The sequence below is a fragment of the Stenella coeruleoalba genome, assembly GCF_951394435.1.
Source record: "Stenella coeruleoalba genome assembly, chromosome: 20".
Lineage (NCBI taxonomy): Eukaryota > Metazoa > Chordata > Mammalia > Artiodactyla > Delphinidae > Stenella > Stenella coeruleoalba.
In genome coordinates, this window is record NC_137166.1 from 12,784,702 (window position 1) to 12,809,819 (window position 25,118).

General features: G+C 42.7%; 1 protein-coding gene across 3 annotated transcripts in view; it reads left to right on the top strand.

Moving 5' to 3' along the window:
- The window catches only part of WDR59 (WD repeat domain 59), a 117,155-nt gene that overhangs the window by 79,101 nt on the left and 12,936 nt on the right, over positions 1-25,118 (top strand). For 2 of the 3 annotated variants that reach the window (XM_079907190.1, XM_079907188.1), the window contains one exon: positions 5,749-6,537. The exons of the other annotated variant lie outside the window; for it this stretch is intronic. In XM_079907190.1, coding sequence (XP_079763316.1) covers positions 5,749-5,984 — 236 coding nt within the window. In that variant the 3' untranslated portion in view covers positions 5,985-6,537. Of the gene's footprint in view, positions 1-5,748; positions 6,538-25,118 lie in introns of those variants that run through there. 3 annotated transcript variants of the gene reach the window in all.

Genomic DNA, 25,118 nt, shown 5'->3' on the forward strand with positions numbered 1-25,118 from the left:
TCTACCAGGTTTCACCTGCAAAGCCTGTACCTGTGATTCTGTGCCTCCTTCCCTGAGATCCCCCAAGTTAATCAGTGTTCAGGGAAAGACACTTGACAGCTTTGTGGTTTTCATCAGTGTCTTATAGTTTTCCAAGTAAAGGTCTTCTACCTCCTTAGGTAGGTTTATTCCTAGGTATTTTATTCTTTTTGATGTGATGGTAAATGGGATTGTTTCCTTAATTTATCTTCCTGATAGTTCATTGTTAGTGTATAGAAATGCAACAGATTTCTGTATATTAATTTTGTATCCTGCAACTTTACTGAATTCGTTGATGAGCTCTAGTAGTTTTCTGGTGGTGTCTTTAGGATTTTCTGTGTATGGTATCATGTCATCTGCAAACAGTGACATTTTTGCTTCTTCCTTTCCAATTTGGATTTCTTTTATTTATTTATTTTTCTTGTCTGTTTGCTGTGGCTAGGGCTTCCAGTATTATGTTGAATAAAAGTGGCAAGAGTGGTCATCCTTGTCTTGTTCCTGATCTTAGAGGAAATGCTTTCAGCTTTTCACTGTTGAGTATGATGCTAGCTGTGGGTTTGTCATATAAGACCTTTATTATGTTGAGGTATGTTCTCTCTATGCCCACTTTATGGAGAGTTTTTATCATAAATGGATGCTTAATTTTGTCAAAAGCTTTTTCTGCATCTATTGAGATGATCATATGGTTTTTATTCTTCAATTTGTTAATGTGATGTATCACACTGATTGATTTGCTGAAAAATCCTTGCATCTGTGGGATGAATCCACTTGATCAAGGTGTATGATCCTTTTAGTGTATTGTTGGATTCAGTTTGTTAAAATTTTGTTGAGAATTTTTGCATCTGTGTTCATCAGTGATATTGGCCTGTAATTTTCTTTTTTTGTGTGGTATCTTTGTCTGGTTCTGGTATCAGGGTGATGCTGACCTTGTAAATTATGAGTGTTCCTTCCTCTGTGATTTTTTGGAATAGTTTGAGAAGGATAGGTGTTAACCGTTCTCTAAATGTTTGGTAGAATTCACCCATAAAGACTTCTGGTCCTGGACTCTTGTTTGTTGGGAGTTTTTAAATTACTGATTAAATTTCATTACTGGTAATTGGTCTGTTCATATTTTCTTTTTCTTCCTGGTTCAGTCTTGGGAGATTGTACATTTCTAAGCGATTTTGAACACATTCCACATCCCTTTGTACCTCCTAAAGTGACAAAAGTTAGCATGTTTACCAGCATCACCCAAAGTGGATGCATACTCTTACCAACTGTTAACTGGTGGTCATGCCATTATGTGCAACAATGAGTGGCAAGAGAGAATATTAAGATTATGCTCAGTGACTTAGTGTTTTTGTATTTTTTCTCTTTGGGAATTTAAATCCATTTAGAAATTGTCTACACCCCTAAAGATTATTTGTTAGTTAAATGAAATATAAGTTCAAGGTCTTAAAGTTAATAAGGATGTTAGAAATTATGTTTAAGTGACACACTAAAAAGAAACATGATTACTAATGATATATTGAATTTTTCAGCAAGATGACATTTTAATCATTTTACCCAGATAGAAGTGGAGAATAGTTTACATATACAGTTATCTCAAGTGCCAAAGAACAACCCTTTTAAAAAGACGTGTTATTATCATTCAGTTTACGTGAACACATTGTTTTTACATTTTCATAATTTTAAATGTTGAATCTTTTCAAACCAATAAAACCAGTAAAGGAAACTTAAGAAATACTAACTAATCAGTTTTTAATGAGAACGCAAAGTCTTACATAATATATACAGTTATGCTTTACAGAACTAGAACAAAAAATTCTTTAATTTGTATGGAAACACAAAAGACCCCACATAGCCAAAGCAATCCTGAGAAAGAAAAATGGAGCTGGAGGAATCAGGCTCCCTAACTTCAGACTGTACTACAAAGCTACAGTAATCAAAACAGTGTGGTACTGGTGCAAAAACAGAACTATAGATCAATGGAACAGGATAGAAAGCCCAGAGATAAACCCATACACCTATGGTCAATTAATCTATGACAGAGGAGGCAAGAATATACAATGGAGAAAAGACAGTCTCTTCAATAACTGGTGCTGGGAAAACTGGACAACTACATGTAAAAGAATGAAATTAGAACACTCTCTAACATCATACTCAAAAAGAAACTCATAATGGACCAAAGACCTAAATGTAAGGCCAGACACTATAAAACTCTTAGAGGAAAACATAGGCAGAATACTCTTTGACATAAATCGCAGCAATATCTTTTTTGATCTGTCTCCTAGAGTAATAAAAATAAAAACAAAAATAAATAAATGGGACCTAATTAAGCTTAAAAGCTTCTGCAGAGCAAAGGAAACCATAAACAAAACAAAAAGACAACCCACAGAACGGGAGAAGATGTTTGCAAATGAAGCGACCAATAAGGAATTAATCTCCAAAATACGCAAACAGCTTATGCAGCTCTGTATCAAAAAAAAAACCCCAAACAACCCAATCAAAGAATGGGCAGAAGACCTAAATAGACATTTCTCCAAAGAAAACATACAGATGGCCAAAAAGCACATGAAAAGGTGCTAAACATCACTAATTATCAAAGAAATGCAAATTAAAACTACAACGAGGTATCACCTCACACCAGTCAGAATGGCCATCATCAAAAAGTCTACAAACAATAAATGCTGGAGGGGGTGTGGAGAAAAGGGAACCCTCCTACACTGTTGGTGGGAATGTAAATTGGTGTAACCACTATAGAAGTTCCTTAGCAAACTAAAAATCGAACTACTGTATGATCCAGCAATCCTACCAGGACATATATCCAGAGAAAAACATACTTTGAAAAGACACATTCATCTCTATGTTCATAGCAGCACTATTCATAATAGCCAAGACATGGAAGCAACTTAAGTGTCCACTGACAGATGAATGGATAAAGAAGATGTGATACGTATATACAATGGAATATTGTTCAGCCATAAAATAACAAAATAATGCTATTTGCAGCATCATGGATGAACCTAGAGATTATCATACTAAGTGAAGTAAGCCAGAAAGAGAAAGAGAAATATCATATGATATCACTCATATGTGGAATCTAATTTTTTTTAAATGATACAAACGAACTTATTTACAAAACAGAAACAGACGTACAGATACTGAAAACAAACTTATGGTTACCAAAGGGGAAACGTGACGGGGGAAGGATAAATCAAGAACTTGGGATTAACATACACACATTACTATATATGATAGATAACCAACTAGGACCTACTGTAGAGCACAGGGAACTCTACTCAATATTCTGTGATAACCTATATGAGAAAAGAATCTGAAAATGAATGAATATATGTATAACTGAATCACTTTGCTGTATACTTGAAACTAACACAACATTGTAAATCAACTATACTCTAAGAAATTTTTTTTTAAAAAGTTATGCTTAGAGAAAGAAGACACCTTTTTTCTAGGGGGGGTGGGGGGGGCTGCGTTGGGTCTTCCTTGCTGTGTGGGGGCTTTCTCTAGTTGCAGTGAGCGGGGGCTACTCTTCATTGCGGTGCGTGGGCTTCTCATTGTGGTGGCTTCTCTTGTTGCAGAGCACAGGCTGTGGGCTCAGTAGTTGCAGCACGCGGGCTTCAGTAGTCGTGGTGCATGGGCTTAGTTGCTCCATGGCATGTGGGATCTTCCCGGACCAGGGCTCGAATCTGTGACCTCTGCATGGGCAGGTGGAGTCTTAACCACTGCGCCACCAGGGAAGTCCCAAGACATAGCTATTTTTAACCCAAATTTTCAAACCAGTTTATCTCAGGATTTACTTTAACTAGGAACTACCATAAAATTTTTTCCTTAGTTACCATGTATTTGGAGTCTCTATTTGTCCGTTTTTATGACTACGTGTTGTGGTGAAGCAGAGGAGCTGGCTTTGATAGAAGAAAGAAACCAGGACCCTTCCTCTACAGTAGGAGGTGAAAGAAGAGGGAGATGTGACGAATTGAGGGTGTTGAGATGAAGTGTCCCCCATTGGAAGGCTTCTGTTTTCTTAGGGAAGGGAGGGAAGAGGCCATCGGGTGAGAGAGAGAGAGGCATGTGGGAAGGGTTTAAGAATATGGCAGAGGTGTGACGTGGGCACCTGGGAGTCGGGGAGGAAGAGCCTGACCACTGCACACAAGCCAGGAGTCTACCTGGAGGTGCGGTCAGTGAGACGAGCATCCTGACGGTGCGCCTTCCCATGGGAACGCTCCTGGGCTGACGCGGAGGAGGCCAGGGATGGGGCTCATCCAGGTGAAGGTTTTGCCAGGTGGTACCATGAGGGAGAGAGGGGCCAAGGAGTTCAGGATATTTGCAAAAAAGTGACTGTGGGGCTTCCCTGGTGGCGCAGTGGTTGAGAGTCCGCCTGCCGATGCAGGGGACACGGGTTCGTGCCCCGGTCCGGGAAAATCCCACATGCCGCGGAGCGGCTAGGCCCGTGAGCCATGGCCGCTGAGCCTGCGCATCCGGAGCCTGTGCTCCGCAACGGAAGAGGCCACAACAGTGAGAGGCCCGCGTACCGCAAAAAAAAAAAAAAAAAAGTGACTATGAAGTGGAACCGTGTGATTCAGGCTGGTCAGAGGGGAAACTACAGCCAGAGAGGGGCTGATCGCATGGAAGTGCAAGTCTTTGGATAGAATGAGAGACGGTGGTGGATTAGAGGTGAGAGGACGGTGACCTGGGAGGCCAGGTGTGCAGAGGGTTAGCGGCGTGGATTTTGAAGATGCCAAGGATTGAGGTGGAGGGAAGATTGAGAACCAAGAGCAGAAATCTTCAGGGCATGGGGTGGTGGGTGTCCAGAATGTCGGTAGATGACAATAGAGGGAAAGGGGAAAGGCTGGTGAAGCCAGGGAGCAGTAGCCTCAAGAGGAGAGTACGGTCTGGGGGCAGCCATGCGCCACCCTCCCCTCCCACCCCTCCATCTTTAGGATGTAAGACAGAGCCGGCCTTCCCTTCGGAGGAGGCTGAGACACAGCGGGGTTTGGTTAGGGCCAGGTGGTGAGGGGACCGTTCCCAAAAGAGCCTGTAGAGCACGTGGGAAGGTCTGCAGTCGATGCAGCACAGTGGAAGGCGGTCTGGGAGGAGGAAGGATCTCCAGGTAGCAGGGCGTGAGCAAGGGAGCTGGGCGGTTAACGTGGGCCGCCTGGCCCCAGGGCCGTGGCTGAAGCGGACAGGGACTTCTGGGCAGGCGGGGACCAGCGGAGCAGGGCGGTCCTAACCGCTCTCCCCCACGCTGGAGCAGCCCTGTGGTGGCCTGACTCCGTCCATCTTAGGCTGCTGGGTCATTGGCAGGCAGGTAGGGAAGAGATTGTAAGACCAATCAGCTCTTGCCTGAGTGTCGACTGATCCTTCAGTGCTTTCAGACAAATATTTGTTAACTGCCTTCTCTGCATCTGTAGCTGTTGGGGTGGAAGAGGAATGAGATGGAGCCTCGACCACTGCAGACACTGGGGTTTCCACCCAGGGTCTCGGGGAGCAAGGCGCCTGCTGTACCCTCTGCCCGCACCCTTCCACTGTGGTGATGACAGCAGCTCCTTAGTGAGGTTGTAGAAGAAGGGGTTCTGCCATTAAAAAAAAGAAAATTGGAACAGCAGGGGTCTAATAGGATCCTACAGAATCCCCCAGATGAGTACCTCGTTATTACTCACAATGCCTGGTTCCCCTTTGCAGAACTGAACTCACCATGTCTCTTTTTCGGCCATCTCCACCCTTCTCCAGAGTTCGGTGTGTACTGCAGCCACTGCCGGAGTGAGGTCAGGGGCACGCAGTGCGCCATCTGCAAAGGCTTCACGTTCCAGTGCGCCATCTGCCACGTGGCCGTGCGAGGGTCGTCCAACTTCTGCCTGACCTGTGGGCATGGGGGACACACCAGCCACATGATGGAGTGGTTTCGGACCCAGGAGGTGTGTCCCACCGGGTGTGGGTGCCACTGCCTGCTGGAAAGCACTTTCTGAACTGACAGCCCGTGGGAGTTGTGGGAAATCCCAGAGAACCCGTCAATGCCGGTTGACAAGCTCTCTGCCAGGAGAGAGGCTCCAGAACCCACCCCTAACTAGACAGGGATGTGTTCTCCTCAGAGGCTGACACGGTGCCAGCTGTTCATGAGCCTTTGCTTCTCTTTTGTTGGCTGTTGGTGGCATGGATGTCGGTGGAGGAGGACACAGGCAGGTGGAAGTTTTCTTGGAGAAAAGCACCTGCCTCCAGAGCCGTGTTTACCTTTAAGACGACAGCATCCTTTCTGATGCCATCAGAGAGATCAAGTTTGGTTGCAAAGGACAGTCTCCTGAGCCAAAGGACCGTGGACAAATGGGCCTGTGACATAAGTTTATGCATTTATGACCTGATGGACTGTGGCCTTTTAAAATATACTTAAGTTATAAATATGTAATGTACTTAAGGATCCTTAAGATGTATTTTTCTGTTTGTTATTTCTCTTCCAGCTATTCTCCCTTGGCTAATAAAATTCTAGTCATCGCTTGAAAAACAAAGAGATGAGGTTGAACGATATTTTAGTGAATGGTTTTTTATTCTGCTTCTAATTGAAATTAACTGTTTGGCGTAGGACCAAAGTCAGCGCTCACATTTTCAAAGGAAATGCTGATTTGCTTTTGTCATCCAGCAGGAGAAAATAGAATTTGACATTTAAGGTTCTTCCCAACCCCAAGAGTTTTTTTTTTAATCATTTCTTTTAACAAAGGAAAATGAAATTACATGGCAGCATTGCTGTGAGAGTCTCCCGTTGCCACTGTGTTGGTTGGCTGGGTTCCCGTAAGCGCCTCCACTCTTCCCTTGGGCTCCTTCATAGGCTTTGACCCATGTTTCTCTGCATCCACCAGTTCTCCAGAATGATTCTCAATGCTTCCCATTTTGTATGTGCCAGGAAAGAGACATCTTCTTTTCAATATTGCTACTGAAATTTATATTTATTTATTTTTAATTTTTATTTTTTTGGCTGCATTGGGTCTTAGTTGCGGCACAAAGGGATCTTTTGTTGCAGCGTCGGCTTCTCTCTAGTTGTGGCATGCGGGCTTTCTCTAGGTGTGGCGCACGGGCTCCAGAGCATGTGGGCTCTGTAGTTGTGGCGTGTGGGCTCTCTAGTTGAGGCGCACGGCCTCAGTAGTTGTGGTGCGCAGGCTTAGTTGCCCCGCAGCATGTGGGATCTCAGCTACCTGACCAGGGATTGAACCCATGTCCCCTGCATTAGAAGGCAGATTCTTTACCATTGGACCACCAGGGAAGTCCCTATATTTATTTCTTAGAATTTTACAATTCCAAATTGATTAGCTTAAGAAATATAACTCCATGTCTCAGAATGTGAAAGTGTTGTACATCACTGTGGGGTTTTTTGTTTGTCTTGTTTTGTTCTTGAATTTTCATTCATTTATTTATTTTTTGGCTGCACTGGGTCTTTGTTGCTGCGCAAGGGCTTTCTCTAGTTGTGGTGAGCGAGGGCTACTCTTCGTTGTGGTGCGCGGGCTTCTCATTGTGGTGGCTTCTCTTGTGGAGCACGGGCTCTAGGTGTGCGGGCTTCAGTAGTTGTGGCATGTGGGCTCAGTAGTTGTGATTCATGGGCTCTAGAGCACAGGCTCAGTAGTTGTGGTGCACGGGATTAGTTGCTCTGAAGCATGTGGGATCTTCCCGGACCAGGGCTCGAACCTGCGTCCCCTGCATTGGTAGGCAGATTCTTAACCGCTGCGCCACTGGGGAAGTCTGCATCGCTGTGTTTTAAACTACAGGTCAGGACCCATTAATAGATTGTGAAATCAATGTAGTGGATAAAAACCAGAATTTTAAAAAATGAAACAGAGTGGAAGAGACGTATCAGAACTTACCAGACATAGTGTAAACATTATTTTCTGTAACTTGTTTACCAGTGTATATGCACACACCTGCACATGTGTATAACAGATCACAGTGTAAATTCCTTCCTTCCTGAGGGTTGTGGTCAAAATGTTTTCAAAGCACTGTTTTGGATGATGCTTATATGAACATCATCCCTGTGTTACTGGGCACAAAACACCATGTCATAAGAAAGACCTGGATCCTGTGCAGTGAGAGCAGAGCTTTAACCTTGGGCTGTGATCCGAGGTAAGATGCCAGCGTCTTTGCAGAGTGGGCTGAATAACTAGGTGTAGTAGGTACATGGGAGGTGGATAAAGGAGGCGGCCAAAGACATCGGAATTTGTTCACTCTTGTTCACTTGTTTATATCGACACTGCTGTAATGGCACCACGGGATAAGTCGACAGGTTTTTACAGTAAGTCCCCTATGTACGAACAAGTTCCATTCCGAGAGCGTGTTCGTAAGTCCAATTTGTAAGTCCAACAAAGTTAGCCTAGGTACCCAACTAACACAATTGGCTGTATAGTACCGTACTGTAATAGGTTTATAATACTTTTCAAACAGATAATACATAAAAAACATACACAAAAAATAAAGACAACATTTTTAATCTTACCGTACAGTCCCTTGAAAAGTACAGTAGTACAGCACAACAGCTGGCATACAGGGGCTGGCATCGAGGGAACAGGCAAGAAGAGTTACTGACTGGAGGAGGGAGAGGAGGTGGGAGATGGTAGAGCTGAAGGATCGCCAGCAACAGGAGACAGAGGGCAAGCTGCAATTTCACTCATGCCTGACGTTGATGGCAAAGGTTCCGGTTCCTTGCTGGACTGAATTCTATCTACCCTCTTGAAAAAACGGGTAGTAGCTCTTTTTTCTCGTCATAGATGACACGGTAGCACTGGATTGCATTCTGAATGGCTGCTGCAACCTTCTTGTACCGTTCTGTGTTCGGGTCCTGTGCCTCAAAAACTAACAGTACCTCCTCAAATAAAGAAAATCCCCTTGCCATTTCCTCCGTTGTGAATCTCTTCGGTTCTTCAGTTACTTCTTCCTCTTGTCTCTCTTCGTCCTTTCTCTGGGCCTCCAATTCCATCAGGTCTTCATTAGTAAGCTCCTCGTGTTACCCAGCAACAGCACTGTACAATAAAGTACACAAAAGCACAATCACTTGTAGAGGATGCACGTATGTGACAATGTATGCCAGACACGTGAACTAACTTACTTGATGGGACAGGCACGTTCTCATCTTTGAAAGTTTGCAACTTGAAGGTTTGTATGTAGGGGACTTACTGTACTGAGGATCTGTCACGTTCCTCAATGAAGTCACACCATTTGCAGAGAACAATCTTTTCCTGTTCCCCCAGTGCTTGAGCTCATGTCCTTTGACTCTGTTCCCTTATGGCAGTTATCATTATTTTCCAGTAAGACTTGTGATTGAAAAGCAGTCAAAACTTTCAGGAATAGATAAATGGATGTGAACTCGGCCTTCACTTTGAAAATGTACAACTAATCCTGGAAGACTGGTTATTACCTCCCGAACCAAGTAGCAGAAATCCCTAGCTTTGCCACCAAGGGGGATGCCTGTTAGTGTTTGGGAAGTCCTGTATGGGAAGGCCCATGGATAAATTCGTTTAATTTGGACTAACAGAAAAAAAGGTAGGAAAAGCACAGACAGGAGTATCCGGCTTTCCCTTCTATCATAAAGATATTCCTCTTACAGTAACACAACTCTCATAACAATCTCTTAGTACTGTCTTTATTTGGCTACGTTCAGCCAAGATACAGTATAAAGGATGCGAAGCGATTGGATAGAGATGATGTCCCTTTTCTCACTGAGCTCAGCTTTGCTGTCATGGCTCTGGATTGCCACGCAGGAAAGCACTGTCTCTCACTCTCTGTGCTTTCAGAAGATTGAAAGTGTGGCCTCCATAAGCTGGCCCTCCCTGCTAGATGCCTCTGTGTCCAAACTGGGAGTAACTCTGGTTTAAAGGCCTGGGGCCAGGCCAGACATTACTGTCTTCTGCCACTATCTTGATTTAGAGAGAATCGTTGATGAAGAACACCTCCAAAACCGTCTCTGTGGTTTTTCTTCTTTTTCTAGTGGAGATCAGAAATGGAAGAAAGGGAGAAAAGATCAACACTGGTATCCAAAATAGGTGGATTTTCTTTCCTGTCAGGAAAATGTCCCACTTTTCCCAAACCTTGCTGGCTTTTAAGAGGCTTGGGCCAACCTGTTTCTTAATCAAACATTTTTCCTTCCGTAAACATTTTGGACACAGACGCAACAGAGGTAAAATAGGTGTGCAGTACAAATAGAAAATATACTCTTTCTTGTTTTAGCCACAAAAAGCTTTGATAGAGTTGGAAATCCTGAAATAGAAATGGTCGAAGGAATTCCAGGTGAAATTTTTTCAGAGCCTAGAGCTTCCTGACTTTCTACCTTTTTAAACCTGAGAAACTGTTAACACTAGGTGGCAGCAGAGATCTAGACTTGGTGAATCTGATAGCTTCCTAAGACTGAAATGAGGTTGCCGATAAAGATTAAACCAGACTAGTCTATACCTGGTTCTCCAGTTGTGAAAGGAAAGATCTGCTCAATTCATCTAGGCTCATCGATCCGGTGATTGAACAGATATATGCCATCGGAAAAGGAAAGCTAGTTGAAGTCCTGCCCGTCACCTCCTCTAGTATGAAAATTTCTCACACATCATGGCGTTCCCTCTACCTACCTCATTATGTCCTTTCATTCAAAGATCAACTTTGGGTTGGCAAACATTTAATACGTCTCAATACATTAATACTTAAATAAGGAATTTTTTTTAAAGGACAGATTCTACTTTTCCACCCATCCACTTAACAAGTATCCGTTCGGTTTCAGGCACTGTGCTACCCTTTGTAGAAACATGCTTGTTCATTAGACATGATTCCTTCTGTTTCATGATCTTGCATTTTAGTGTGCGCTATGCTTATAACGAAGGTCTTCTGGGTTAGAAATTTGGAGTGGTGGAAATAGGGGCTGTGAATCTCAAGACCTGTGTTCCCACCCCAGCTTTGCTGTGTGACTGTAGTGCAGGCACAGAGCTTCTGTAAATCTCTAATTACTCACCTATTAGGAAAAGGGGCAGAACTATTTCAGGTGTTGCAAATTCCAAAGCTTATGGGGATCAGGCACGTACCAGAAATACAGGAAGCAAGTGGATGTTATGATTTGTTTTATAAAGACACTTTAAGTGGAATTCTTTAGAAAGGCATTTTGCATATGAAGCACATTGGACTGTTTTCTCTTACACAAAGAATTTGTCTTCTCTCCCATTTTTTTTCTTGAAACCCTCAGCCTTCTAGATCTTCCATTTGTCTTCCCATGTTGGTAGAGTCACAGTGTAAAGCGTTTTAGTTCAGCCACAGCCGACTTTACCACAGCTGGGAATAATCAGTGAAAGAGAAGTAGCTCACAGAATCTAGGAGGGCTGGAAATCAGGCTTGGGGTCATGCAGCCAAGGGGAGTGTTAAAATACAGGATGCCCCAGTCGATTTGAATTTCACTTGGAACATACAAGTTGTTCATCTGAGGTTCAAATTGAGTGGAGATCTTGTATTTTTTGTTGTTGTTTGGCTACGTTGGGTCTTCGTTGCTGCGCGCGGGCTTTCCCTAGTTGCGGCGAGCGGGGGCTACTCTTCTTTGAGGTGCGCGGTCTTCTCGTTGCAGTGGCTTCTCTTGTTGCGGAGCACGGGCTCTTGGGTGCGCAGGTTTCAGTAGATGTGGCACACGGGCTCAGTAGTTGTGGCTTGTGGGCTCTAGAGCGCAGGCTCAGTATTGTGGCACATGGGCTTCGTTGCTCCACGACATGTGGGATCCTCCCGGACCAGGGCTTGAACCCATGTTCCCTGCATTGGCAGGTGGATCCTTAACCACTGAGCCACCAGGGAAGTCCCAGATCTTGTATTTTTATTTGCTAAATCTGGCGATCCTCACCAAGGGTCGTGCTTAAATTATACCCTGAGATGATTCCAGCTGCTGGCTCCAGCAGGGCCCCCACTTTGGGCATGGGATGCCACCCCTCCAGGTCTCTGCCAGCTCTGACTCTGGGGTCTCACCCTGAATCTGTTCCTCATGGCTCCTTCTTTGTATCACCTGTCCAAAATGAGGTCTTGAAAAGAAGTCCAATAGCCAATACAACAAAGGAAAGATGCCCCATCTCACGGGTGATCTGGGAAATGCAAGTTAAGACAAAAGATAGCATTGGTGAGGCAGTATGCACAGTGCTAAGAGCCTGGACCCTGTGGCCTGAATGTGTGGATTGCATCTCAGCTTGCCTGTATCCTTGGCATTGTGCCTCACTTTCCTCTTCTGTCAAGTATGAGTAACAGTGCTTACCCCAGTGGGGTCATTTTGAACAGTATATTTTTCTGAATTTCCAAGATTGCTTCAAAGTTCATTGTGCTCTGGCATAGAGTTCTTTCTGCTCCCTCGGCAAGGTCTCCTAGAGAATGAGGGGTCTCCTAACTGCCTAATAATCAGCCTCGCCGCCACAATTTACTTTGGAAACCCTCAGGACTCAATTCGTCATGTCCTGTAACCTTGCTTATGTCAACAGAGAAAGTTAATAAATGTATGTCACTCGGCCAGATGATCAAGGTCAGCAGTGACAGTGATTAGTCATGTTGACAGTGTGATACGATAATGTGACGAATAGGGCATTTTACCTCTATGGTCATCCTCTCCCAAATCCATAAGCCTAGTCTAATCATGAGAAAAACATCAGACTAATCCCAGCTGAGGGACATTCTACAAAATACCTGGCCAGGACTCCTCAAAACTGTCAAGGTCATCAAACAAGGAAACTGAAAAACTGTCACAGCCCAGAGGAGCCAAAGGAGACATGACAACTAAATGTAACATGGCATTCTGGATGGGACCCTGGAACAGAAAAAGCACATTAGGGAAAAACTAAGGAGATCTGAGTAAAGGATGAACTTTAGTTAATAATAATGTACCAATCAATATTGGTTTATTCATTGTGACAAATGTACCATATTAACGTACGGAGTTAATAAATAGGGAAACTGGGTGTGGAGTGTCTGGGAACTGTCTGTAGTATCTTTGCAATTTTTCTGTAAGTCTAAATCTCTTCTAAAATAAAAAGGTTGTTTAAATGAATTTCAGTAAGGAATTTTAAATTTCTCTTAGTGACAGTAATAACTTTCTTCCAAAGCTATTCAGAAGAGGTAAGGCAAAGTTTGAAGATGTACTGTACCCCCTTTTCTATTAGCCTATTCTTAGGACTGCCTGTTTCACATGCACATACAATATTCATTGTCATCATTAGCATGATTTCAAATGACATGTGCTGATATTTCTAAATAACTGAATCAAAATTGTAATCATTCCTGATGTCACCTTGTTAGTTCCCTCAATTCTTAGCTTGACATTTTAAGATCAAAGAGTAATCAGAAGGGAATTCCCTGGCTGTCCAGTGGTTAGGACTCTGCGCTTTCACTGCTGAGGGCGTGAGTTCAGTCCCTGGTCGGGGAACTAAGGTCCTGCAAGCCATGTGGTGTGGCCAAAAAATAAAATAAAAAATAGACAAATTTTGAAAAAAAGAGTAGAGTCCAGAAAGATGGCGGAAGAGTAAGACGCGGAGATCACCTTCCTCTCCACAGATACACCAGAAATACATCTACACGTGGAACAACTCCTGCAGAACACCTACTGAAGGCTGGCAGAAGACCTCAGACCTCCCAAAAGGCAAGAAACTCCCCACGTACCTGGGTAGGGCAAAAGGAAAAAAGAATAAACAGAGACAAAAGAATAGGGACGGCACCTGCACCAGTGGGAGGGAGCTGTGAAGGAGGAAAAGTTTCCACACACTAGGAAGCCCCTTCGCGGGCGGAGACTGCGGGAGGCGGAGGGGGGAGCTTCGAAGCCGCGGAGGAGTGCACAGCAACGGGTGCGGAGGGCAAAGCGGGGAGATTCCCGCACAGAGGATCGGTGCCGACCGGCACTCACCAGCCCGAGAGGCTTGTTTGCTCACCCGCCGGGACGGGCGGGGCTGCGAGCTGAGGCTCTGAGGCTAGGGTTTCGGTTTCGGACGGAGCGCAGGGAGAGGACTGGGGTTGGCGGCTTGAACATAGCCTGAAGGGGTTAGTGCACCACAGCTAGCCGGGAGGGAGTCCGGGGAAAAGCCGGCACCTGCCGAAGAGGCAAGAGACTTTTTCTTCCCTCTTTGTTTCCTGGTGCGTGAGGAGAGGGGTTTAAGAACGCTGCTTAAAGGAACTCCAGAGACGGGCGCGAGCCGCGGCTAAAAGCGCGAACCCCAGTGACGGGCGCGAGCCGCGGCTGAAAGCGCGGACCCCAGAGACGGGCGCGAGCCGCGGTTGAAAGCGCGGACTCCAGAGACGGGCGCGAGCCGCGGCTGAAAGCGCGGACCCCAGAGACGGGCGCGAGCCGCGGCTGAGGGCGCGGACCCCAGAGACGGGCGCGAGCCGCGGCTGAGGGCGCGGACCCCAGAGACGGGCGCGAGCCGCGGCTGAGGGCGCGGACCCCAGAGACGGGCGCGAGCCGCGGCTGAGGGCGCTGACTCCAGAGACGGGCGCAAGCCGCGGCTGGAGGCGCGGACCCCAAGGCGGGCGGGAGACGTTGGGGCTACTGCTGCCGCCACCAAGGGGCCTGTGCGCGAGCGCAGGTCGCTCTCCACTCCCCTCTTCCGCGGAGCCTGTGCAGCCCGCCACTGCCGGGTTCCCGGGATCCGGAGACGACTTCCCCGGGAGAGCGCACGGCGGGCCTCGGGCTGGTGCAGAGTCACGCCGGACTTTGCCGCCGCAGGCCCGCCCCGCATTCCGTGCCCCTCCCTCCCCGCCGCCGCCGGCCTCCGTACGCCAGAACCCCCGAATCAGCGGCTCCTTTAACCCCGTCCTGTCTGAGCAAAAAACAGACGCCCTCCAGCGACCTACACGCAGAGGCAGGGCCAAATCCAAAGCTGAGCCCCTGGGAGCTGTGAGAACAAAGAAGAGAAAGGGAAATCTCTCCCAGCAGCCTCAGAAGCAGCGGATTAAAGCTCCACAATCAACTTGATGTACCCTGCATCTGTGGAATACATGAATAGACAGCCAATCATCCCAAATTAAGGAGGTGGACTTTGGGAGCAAGATCTATGATTTTTCTCCCTATTCCTCTTTTTGTGAATGTGTATGTGTATGCTTCTGTGTGAGATCTTGTCTGTATAGTCTTGCTTCCACCATTTGTCCTAGGTTCTATCCGTCCATGGTTTTTTCTTAAAATTTTTTTTTTCTTAATAATCAACTTTAATTTTAAGAACGTTATTATACTTTACCTTCGTCCTTTCTTTCTTTCTTTCTTTCCTTCCTTCCTTCCCTCCTTTAGACAACGAATCATCCCAAATTGAGGAGGTGGTCTCTGACAGCAAGATTTATGATTTTTCCCCCTTTACCTCTTTTTGTGAGGGTGTATGTGTACGCTTCTGTGTAAGACTTTGTCTGTATAGCTTTGCTTCCAACATTTGTCCTAAGGTTCTATCCGTCCCTTTTTTTTTTTTTTTTTTTTTTTTTTTTTTTTCTAATTAAGAATTTTTTAATTCAATAACTTTATTATACTCTATTCTATTTTTACTGTATCTTCTTTCTGTTTTCCCTTCTTTCCCTCCTCCCTTCCTTCCTCCCTCCCTCCTTTCGTTCCTTCTTGCCTTCTTTCCTTCCTTGCTTCTTTCTTTCTTCCTTCCTTCCTTCCCTCCTTCCTTCCCTCCTTTAGATAACGAATTATCCCAAATTGAGGAGGTGGTCTCTGACAACAAGATTTATGATTTTTCCCCCTTTACCTTTTTGTGAGGGTGTATGTGTACGCTTCTGTGTAAGACTTTGTCTGTACAGCTTTGCTTCCAACATTTGTCCTAAGGTTCTATCCGTCCTTTTTTTTTTTTTTTTTTTTTTTTTTTTTTTTTTTTCTAATTAAGAATTTTTTAATTCAATAACTTTATTATACTCTATTTTATTTTTACTGTATCTTCTTTCTGTTTTCCCTTCTTTCCCTCCTTCCTTCCTTCCTCCCTCCCTCCTTTCGTTCCTTCTTGCCTTCTTTCCTTCCTTGCTTCTTTCTTTCTTCCTTCCTTCCTTCCTTCCCTCCTTCCTTCCCTCCTTTAGACAACGAATTATCCCAAATTGAGGAGGTGGTCTCTGACAGCAAGATTTATGACTTTTCCCCCTTTACCTCTTTTTGTGAGGGTGTATGTGTACGCTTCTGTGTAAGACTTTGTCTGTACAGCTTTGCTTCCAACATTTGTCCTAAGGTTCTATCCGTCCTTTTTTTTTTTTTTTTCTAATTAAGAATTTTTTAATTCAATAACTTTATTATACTTTATTTTATTTTTACTGTATCTTCTTTCTTTTTGTTTTTACTTCTTTCCCTCCTTCCTTCCTCCCTCCCTCCCTCCCTCCTTTCGTTCCTTCTTGCCTTCTTTCCTTCTTTGCTTCTTTCTTTCTTTCTTCCTTCCTTCCTTCCTTCCTTCCCTCCTTCCTTCCCTCCTTTCCTTCTTTCTTTCCTCATACGTCTACTAATTCCGTCTACTTTTTCTCCCTTTTATTCTGAGCCGTGTGGATGAAAGGCTCTTGGTGCTCCAGCCAGGAGGCAGGGCTCTCCCTCTGAGGTAGGAGAGCCAACTTCAAGACACTGGTTCACAAGAGACCTCCCAGCTCCAGATAATATCAAACGGCGAAAATCTCCCAGAGACCTCCATCTTAACACCAGCACCCAGCTTCACTCAACGACCAGCAAGCCACAGTGCTGGACAACCTGTGCCAAACAACTAGCAAAACAGGAACACAACCCCACCCATTAGCAGAGAGGCTGCCTAAAATCATAATAAGGCCACAGACACCCCAAAACACACCACCAGACGTGAACCTGCCCACTAGAGAGACAAGATCCAGCCTCTTCCACCACAACACAGGCACTAGTCCCCCTCACCAGGAAGCCTACACAACCCACTGAACCAACCTTAGCCACTGGAGACAGACATCAAAAACAGGAGGAACTACGAACCTGCAGCCTACAAAAAGGAGACCCCAAACACAGTAAGATAAGCAAAATGAGAAAACAGAAAAACACACAGCAGATAAAGGAGCAAGATAAAAATGCACCAGACCTAACAAATGAAGAGGAAATAGGCAGTCTACCTGAAAAAGAATTCAGAATAATGATAGTAAGGTTGATCCGAAATCTTGGAGATAGAATGGACAATAGAATGGACAAAATGCAAGAATCAGTTAACAAGGACCTAGAAGAACTAAAGATGAAACAAGCAATGATGAACAACACAATAAATGAAATTAAAAATACTCTAGATGGGATCAATAGCAGAATAACTGAGGCAGAAGAACGGATAAGTGACCTGGAAGATAAAATAGTGGAAATAACTACTGCAGAGCAGAATAAAGAAAAAAGAATGAAAAGAACTGAGGACAGTCTCAGAGACCTCTGGGACAACATTAAACGCACCAACATTCGAATTATAGGGGTTCCAGAAGAAGAAGAGAAAAAGAAAGGGACTGAGAAAATATTTGAAGAGATTATAGTTGAAAACTTCCCTAATATGGGAAAGGAAATAGTTAATCAAGTCCAGGAAGCACAGAGAGTCCCATACAGGATAAATACAAGGAGAAATACGCCAAGACACATATTAATCAAACTGTCAAAAATTAAATACAAAGAAAGCATATTAAAAGCAGCAAGGGAAAAACAACAAATAACACATAAGGGAATCCCCATAAGGTTAACTGCTGATCTTTCAGCAGAAACCCTACAAGCCAGAAGGGAGTGGCAGGACATACTGAAAGTGATGAAGGAGAAAAACCTGCAACCAAGACTACTCTACCCAGCAAGGATCTCATTTAGATTTGATGGAGAAATAAAAACCTTTACAGACAAGCAAAAGCTGAGAGAGTTCAGCACCACCAAACCAGCTTTACAACAAATGCTAAAGGATCTTCTCTAGGCAAGAAACACAAGAGAAGGAAAAGACCTATAATAACGAACCCAAAACAATATAGAAAATGGGAATAGGAACATACATATCGATAATTACCTTAAATGTAAATGGACTAAATGCTCCCACCAAAAGACACAGATTAGCTGAATGGATACAAAAACAAGACCCTTACATATGCTGTCTACAAGAGACCCACTTCAGACCTAGAGACACATACAGACTAAAAGTAAGGGGATGGAAAAAGATATTCCATGCAAATGGAAACCAAAAGAAAGCTGGAGTAGCAATTCTCATATCAGACAAAATAGACTTTAAAATAAGGACTATTAAAAGAGACAAAGAAGGACACTACATAATGATCAAGGGATCGATCCAAGAAGAAGATATAACAATTGTAAATATTTATGCACCCAACATAGGAGCACCTCAATACATAAGGCAAATACTAACAGCCATAAAAGGGGAAATTGACAGTAACACATTCATAGTAGGGGACTTAAACACCCCACTTTCACCCATGGACAGATCATCCAAAATGAAAATAAATAAGGAAACACAAGCTTTAAATGATACATTAAACAAGATGGACTTAATTGATATTTATAGGACACTCCATCCAAAAACAACAGAATACACATTTTTCTCAAGTGCTCATGGAACATTCTCCAGGATAGATCATATCTTGGGTCACAAATCAAGCCTTGGCAAATTTAAGAAAATTGAAATTGTATCAAGTATCTTTTCTGACCACAACGCCATGAGACTAGATATCAATTACAGGAAAAGATCTGTAAAAAATACAAACACATGGAGGCTAAACAATACACTACTAAATAACCAAGATGTCACTGAAGAAATCAAAGAGGAAATCAAAAAATACCTAGAAACAAATGACAATGGAGACACAACGACCCAAAACCTGTGGGATGCAGCAAAAGCAGTTCTAAGGGGGAAGTTTATAGCAATACAAGCCCACCTTAAGAAGCAGGAGACATCTAGAATAAACAACCTAACCTTGCACCTCAAGCAATTAGAGAAAGAAGAACAAAAAAAACCCAAAGCTAGCAGAAGGAAAGAAATCATAAAAATCAGATCAGAAATAAATGAAAAAGAAATGAAGGAAACAATAGCAAAGATCAATGAAACTAAAAGCTGGTTCTTTGAGAAGATAAACAAAATAGATAAACCACTAGCCAGACTTATCAAGAAAAAAAGGGAGAAGACTCAAATCAATAGAATTAGAAATGAAAAAGGAGAGGTAACAACTGACACTGCAGAAATAAAAGAGATCATGAGAGATTACTACAAGCAACTCTATGCCAATAAAATGGACAATCTGGAAGAAATGGACAAATTCTTAGAAATGCACAACCTCCCAAGACTGAATCAGGAAGAAATAGAAAATATGAACAGACCAATCACAAGCACTGAAATTGAAACTGTGATTAAAAATCTTCCAACAAAGAAAAGCCCAGGACCAGATGGCTTCACAGGCGAATTCTATCAAACATTTAGAGAAGAGCTAACACCTATCCTTCTCAAACTCTTCCAAAATATAGCAGAGGGAGGAACACTCCCAAACTCATTCTACGAGGCCACCATCACCTTGATACCAAAACCAGGCAAGGATGTCACAAAGAAAGAAAACTACAGACCAATATCACTGATGAACATAGATGCAAAAATCCTCAACAAAATACTAGCAAACAGAATCCAACAGCACATTAAAAGGATCATACACCATGATCAGGTGGGGTTTGTTCCAGGAATGCAAGGATTCTTCAATATACGCAAATCTATCAATGTGATAAACCATATTAACAAACTGAAGGAGAAAAACCATATGATCATCTCAATAGATGCAGAGAAAGCTTTTGACAAAATTCAACACCCATTTATGATAAAAACCCTGCAGAAAGTAGGCATAGAGGGAACTTTCCTCAACATAATAAAGGCCATATACGACAAGCCCACAGCAAACATCATCCTCAATGGTGAAAAACTGAAAGCATTTCCACTAAGATCAGGAACAAGACAAGGGTGCCCACTCTCACCACTCTTATTCAACATAGTTTTGGAAGTTTTAGCCACAGCAATCAGAGAAGAGAAGGAAATAAAAGGAATACAAATCGGAAAAGAAGAAGTAAAGCTGTCACTGTTTGCAGATGACATGATCCTATACATAGAGAAGCCTAAAGATGCTACCAGAAAACTACTAGAGCTAATCAATGAATTTGGTAAAGTAGCAGGATACAAAATTAATGCACAGAAATCTCTGGCATTCCTATATACTAATGATGAAAAATCTGAAAATGAAATCAAGAAAACACTCCCATTTACCATTGCAACAAAAAGAATAAAATATCTAGGAATAAACCTACCTAAGGAGACAAAAGACCTGTATGCAGAAAACTATAAGACACTGATGAAAGAAATTAAAGATGATACAAATAGATGGAGACATATACCATGTTCTTGGATTGGAAGAATCAACATTGTGAAAATGACTCTACTACCCAAAGCAATCTATAGATTCAATGCAATCCCTATCAAACTACCACTGGCATTTTTCACAGAACTAGAACAAAAAATTTCGCAATTTGTATGGAAACACAAAAGACCCCGAATAGCCAAAGCAATCTTGAGAACAAAAAAAGGAACTGGAGGAATCAGGCTCCCTGACTTCAGACTATACTACAAAGCTACAGTTATCAAGACAGTATGGTACTGGCACAAAAACAGAAAGATAGATCAATGGAACAGGATAGAAAGCCCAGAGATAAACCCATGCACATATGGACACCTTATCTTTGATAAAGGTGGCAGGAATGTACAGTGGAAAAAGGACAGCCTCTTCAATAAATGGTGCTGGGAAAACTGGACAGGTACATGTAAAAGAATGAAATTAGAACACTCCCTAACACCATACACAAAAATAAGCTCAAAATGGATTAAAGACCTAAATATAAGGCCAGAAACTATCAAACTATTAGAGGAAAACATAGGCAGAACACTCTATGACATAAATCACAGCAAGATTCTTTCTGACCCACCCCCTAGAGTAATGGAAATAAAAACAAAAATAAACAAATGGGACCTAATGAAACTTCAAAGCTTTTGCACAGCAAAGGAAACCATAAACAAGACCAAAAGACAACCCTCAGAATGGGAGAAAATATTTGCAAATGAAGCAACTGACAAAGGATTAATCTCCAAAATTTACAAGCAGCTCTTGCAGCTCAACAACAAAAAAACAAACAACCCAATCCAAAAATGGGCAGAAGACCTAAATAGACATTTCTCCAAAGAAGATATACAGACTGCCAACAAACACATGAAAGAATGCTCAACATCATTAATCATTAGAGAAATGCAAATCAAAACTACAATGAGATATCATCTCACACCAGTCAGAATGGCCATCATCAATAAATCTAGAAACAATAAATGCTGGAGAGGGTGTGGAGAAAAGGGAACCCTCTTGCACTGCTGGTGGGAATGTGAATTGGTTCAGCCACTATGGAGAACAGTATGGAGGTTCCTTAAAAAACTACAAATAGAACTACCATATGACCCAGCAATCCCACTACTGGGCATATACCCTGAGAAAACCGAAATTCAAAAAGAGTCATGTACCAAAATGTTCATCGCAGCTCTATTTACAATAGCCCGGAGATGGAAACAACCTAAGTGTCCATCATCAGATGAATGGATAAAGAAGATGTGGCACATATATACAATGGAATATTACTCAGCCATAAAAAGAAACGAAATTGAGCTATTTGTAATGAGGTGGATAGACCTAGAGTCTGTCATACACAGTGAAGTAAGTCAGAACGAAAAAGACAAATACAGTATGCTAACACATATATATGGAATTTAAGAAAAAAAAAAAAATGTCATGAAGAACCTAGGGGTAAGGCAGGAATAAAGACGCAGACCTCCTAGAGAACGGACTTGAGGTTATGGGGAGGGGGAAGGGTGAGCTGTGATGGGGCGAGAGAGAGTCATGGACATATACACACTAACAAACGTAGTAAGGTAGATAGCTAGAGGGAAGCAGCCGCATGGCACGGGGATATTGGCTCGGTGCTCTGTGACAGCCTGGAGGGGTGGGATAGGGAGGGTGGGTGGGAGGGAGACGCAAGAGGGAAGAGATATGGGAACATATGTATATGTATAACTGATTCACTTTGTTATAAAGCAGAAACTAACACACCATTGTAAAGTAATTATACCCCAATAAAGATGTTAATAAAAAAAAAAAAAAAAAAAAAAAAAAAAAAAGAAAAAAAGAGTAATCAGGAAGTGACTCCCAAGCACTGCTCAGTATATAATTAATCTTTCCAATTTAGGCTGCAAAGCCAATTAATCACTCTTAGACATAAGGATAAACTTTTGAAATATCAACCATCCCTGTTACTACCTTGATTTATTTAATTGAGTCACCATGTTCAGAAATGGCAGTAACCTTGCACTCATGGTGGACTGGCACACACACAAACACACACACAGGAAATGTCATTTTTCCACCTATCAGACTGGCGAAGATAAAAAAGTTGAAGCACAAATGTTGGCTAGTGTGTGGGGAAGCATGCAGCATTATATACTGCAGGTGAGAGTGGTAATGGCTGCAGCCTTCTTAGAAAACGGTTTGTCAATAGCTCTCAAACTGTTCACTACCCAACCCTTAGACTCAATTTCCTTTTTAGGAATTTATTCCACAGAGGCAGTTACACAAATGCACGAAAACGCTTGTATGAGCATGTTTATTTTCACATTGTTTATTATAGTGGAAGAAAATGAGACAACCTAAATGCTCATCAATCGGGGACTGATTAAATAAATTGTGATGTGTTCATACAATGGACTATTATGTCACCATTGGAAAAACATGGATGCAGGGTGTTTGTGCTGCTGTATATATTGTTAAGTGAAAGAGCATACTGACAAACTGTATCGAGTATGGTCCTGTTTCTGTTTTTTTTAAGTGATATATACATATACATTTATAAAGGCATAGAAAATTTCTCAAAGGATACACTATTCAAAGGAATGTTCTCCGGAGAATAGGGCTGGAGGGGTTTGGGATGGAAAATAATTTTACTTTTTATTTTTAATTTTTTTGTACTATTTGTTTTTTTTAATATGTTACTTTGACTTTTTAATGTAACAAAAACAAATAAATATTGTAAGGTTTCCTTGTCAAAAACAAACGAGCAACTTTTTTAAATACAAAAAGAAGTTTTTATTGGCAGCTCAGTGCTTGACTGAGAAGAATTTTGTGTATTCAAGACAGCTGGGAGCAAACCACTCCAGTTCCTCCATTTTGTTTTAAACAGGATAGCTGTATCTGGGGCAACATGTTTACATGGGTCAGAAAGGCACACACCCAAAGAATAGGTGCTTATATTGGGAGACTTCTGCTGAGCAGATTTATCACTAGGTAAATTTTATGGGTGTGTTTCACATTTCAGATGTGATGCCAGTTTGGTCTGAGGTATTGGCCTGAAGTAATTAAATTGAAGGTTAATATTGACAGCTTAGTTAATAGGTAATGGCAACTAAAATCAGCTTTTAAAAGTCCTTCCCTAAAGAGTTTTGGCATGATGTTTATTACAATCCTTGGAATGATTATGCTGCCCAAGAAAACTTGACTCTTCTTCCAAAATAGTCTCAAAAGACAATTATAAAGAGTAAAAGGAAAGAGGGATTCTATCTCAAATAGGCTAGCTGAAGTCTGTTCCAAGAAATTTGAATTCAGAAAGTTTGGAGTGGGGCTTCCCTGGTGGCGCAGTGGTTAAGAATCTGCCTGCTAACGCAGGGGACATGGGTTTGATCCCTGGTCCGGGAAGATCCCACATGCCGCGGAGCAGCTAAGCCCATGGGCCACAACTATTGAGCCGGCGAGGCACAACTACCAAAACCCACGCTCCTAGAGCCCGTGCTCCGCAACAAGAGAAGCCACTGCAATGAGAAGCCCGCGCACCTAAACAAAGAGTAGCCCCCGCTTGCCACAACTAGAGAAAGCCCTCGTGCAGCAACAAAGACCCAACACAGCCAAAAAATAAATAAAATAAAAATTTTTTAAAAATTAAAAAAGTTTGGAGCAATGTGGAGCCAATAATGGTAATATATTAAGTGAAAAAGACATGATAAAGAACTTATATTTATGTTAGTATTCTAATTGTGTAAAACCAAAAAATGCACGTATGCACATTTAAAATCGTGGAATAATAATCCCATTTCCAACTCCAGTCCTTCTGCCTCTGGGCTTCCTGGTGTAGTGAGGACTTGAGCGCCCCCAGCTGTGGGGTAAGTGCTTGGCAGCAAACTCGGAGCACCCTGCAGATGGCCCTGGAGGCTCCCTGGGCCCCGTGAGAGGAGGGAGGTCTACACTAGCCTCATAGAGAGGACCTGAGTCCCTGGGGCCCCCGGAAGCCAAGGAGTTGAACAGGTAAGCTGAGTCGGGGCAGTTACCTGAAAAAATGAGATTAGCGGTGGTTACTGAGAGCAATGGGAAATAGAGTTTGGAAAGGCGACGACTAAATCTACTCACTGTGGGAAGCAATCATTAAGGAGGGTTGACCTATGAGTACATATTTGGGGGCAGGATCCATTGTTTTTAAAGGTCTTTTTTCTAGTTTTATGGAGATATAATAGACATATAGCACTGTATATGTTTAAGGTGTACAGCATAAGGATTTGACTTACATAAATCACGAAGTTATTATCACAGGAAGTTTAGTGACCATCCTTCATCTCATTTAGATACAAAATCAAAGAATTGGAAAAAATATTTTTTCTTGTGTTGAGAACTCTTAGGATTTACTCTCTTAACTTTCATAGATAACATACAGCAGTGTTAATTATATTTATCATTGTATATTACATCCCTGGTACTTATTTATCTTATAACTGGTTTTATTTTATTATATTTTTTAATAATATTTTTAAACTATTTATTTAGGCTGTGCCAGGTCTTAGTTGTAGCACATGGGATCTTTAGTTACGGCATGTGGACTTCTTAGTTGTGGCATGCCCGTGGATCTGGTTCCCTGACCAGGGATCGAGCCTGGGCCCCCCGCATTGGGAGCACGTAGTCTTACCCACTGGATCACCAGGAAAGTCCTTATAACTGGTTTTAAAGTTTTAAAGCAAACCTCTGTCAATACCACCCAGCTGAAGATCATCAGAATCACATTTCTGGGTGAACAAGGTGAGATTTTGCCTGTTGCAGAGAGG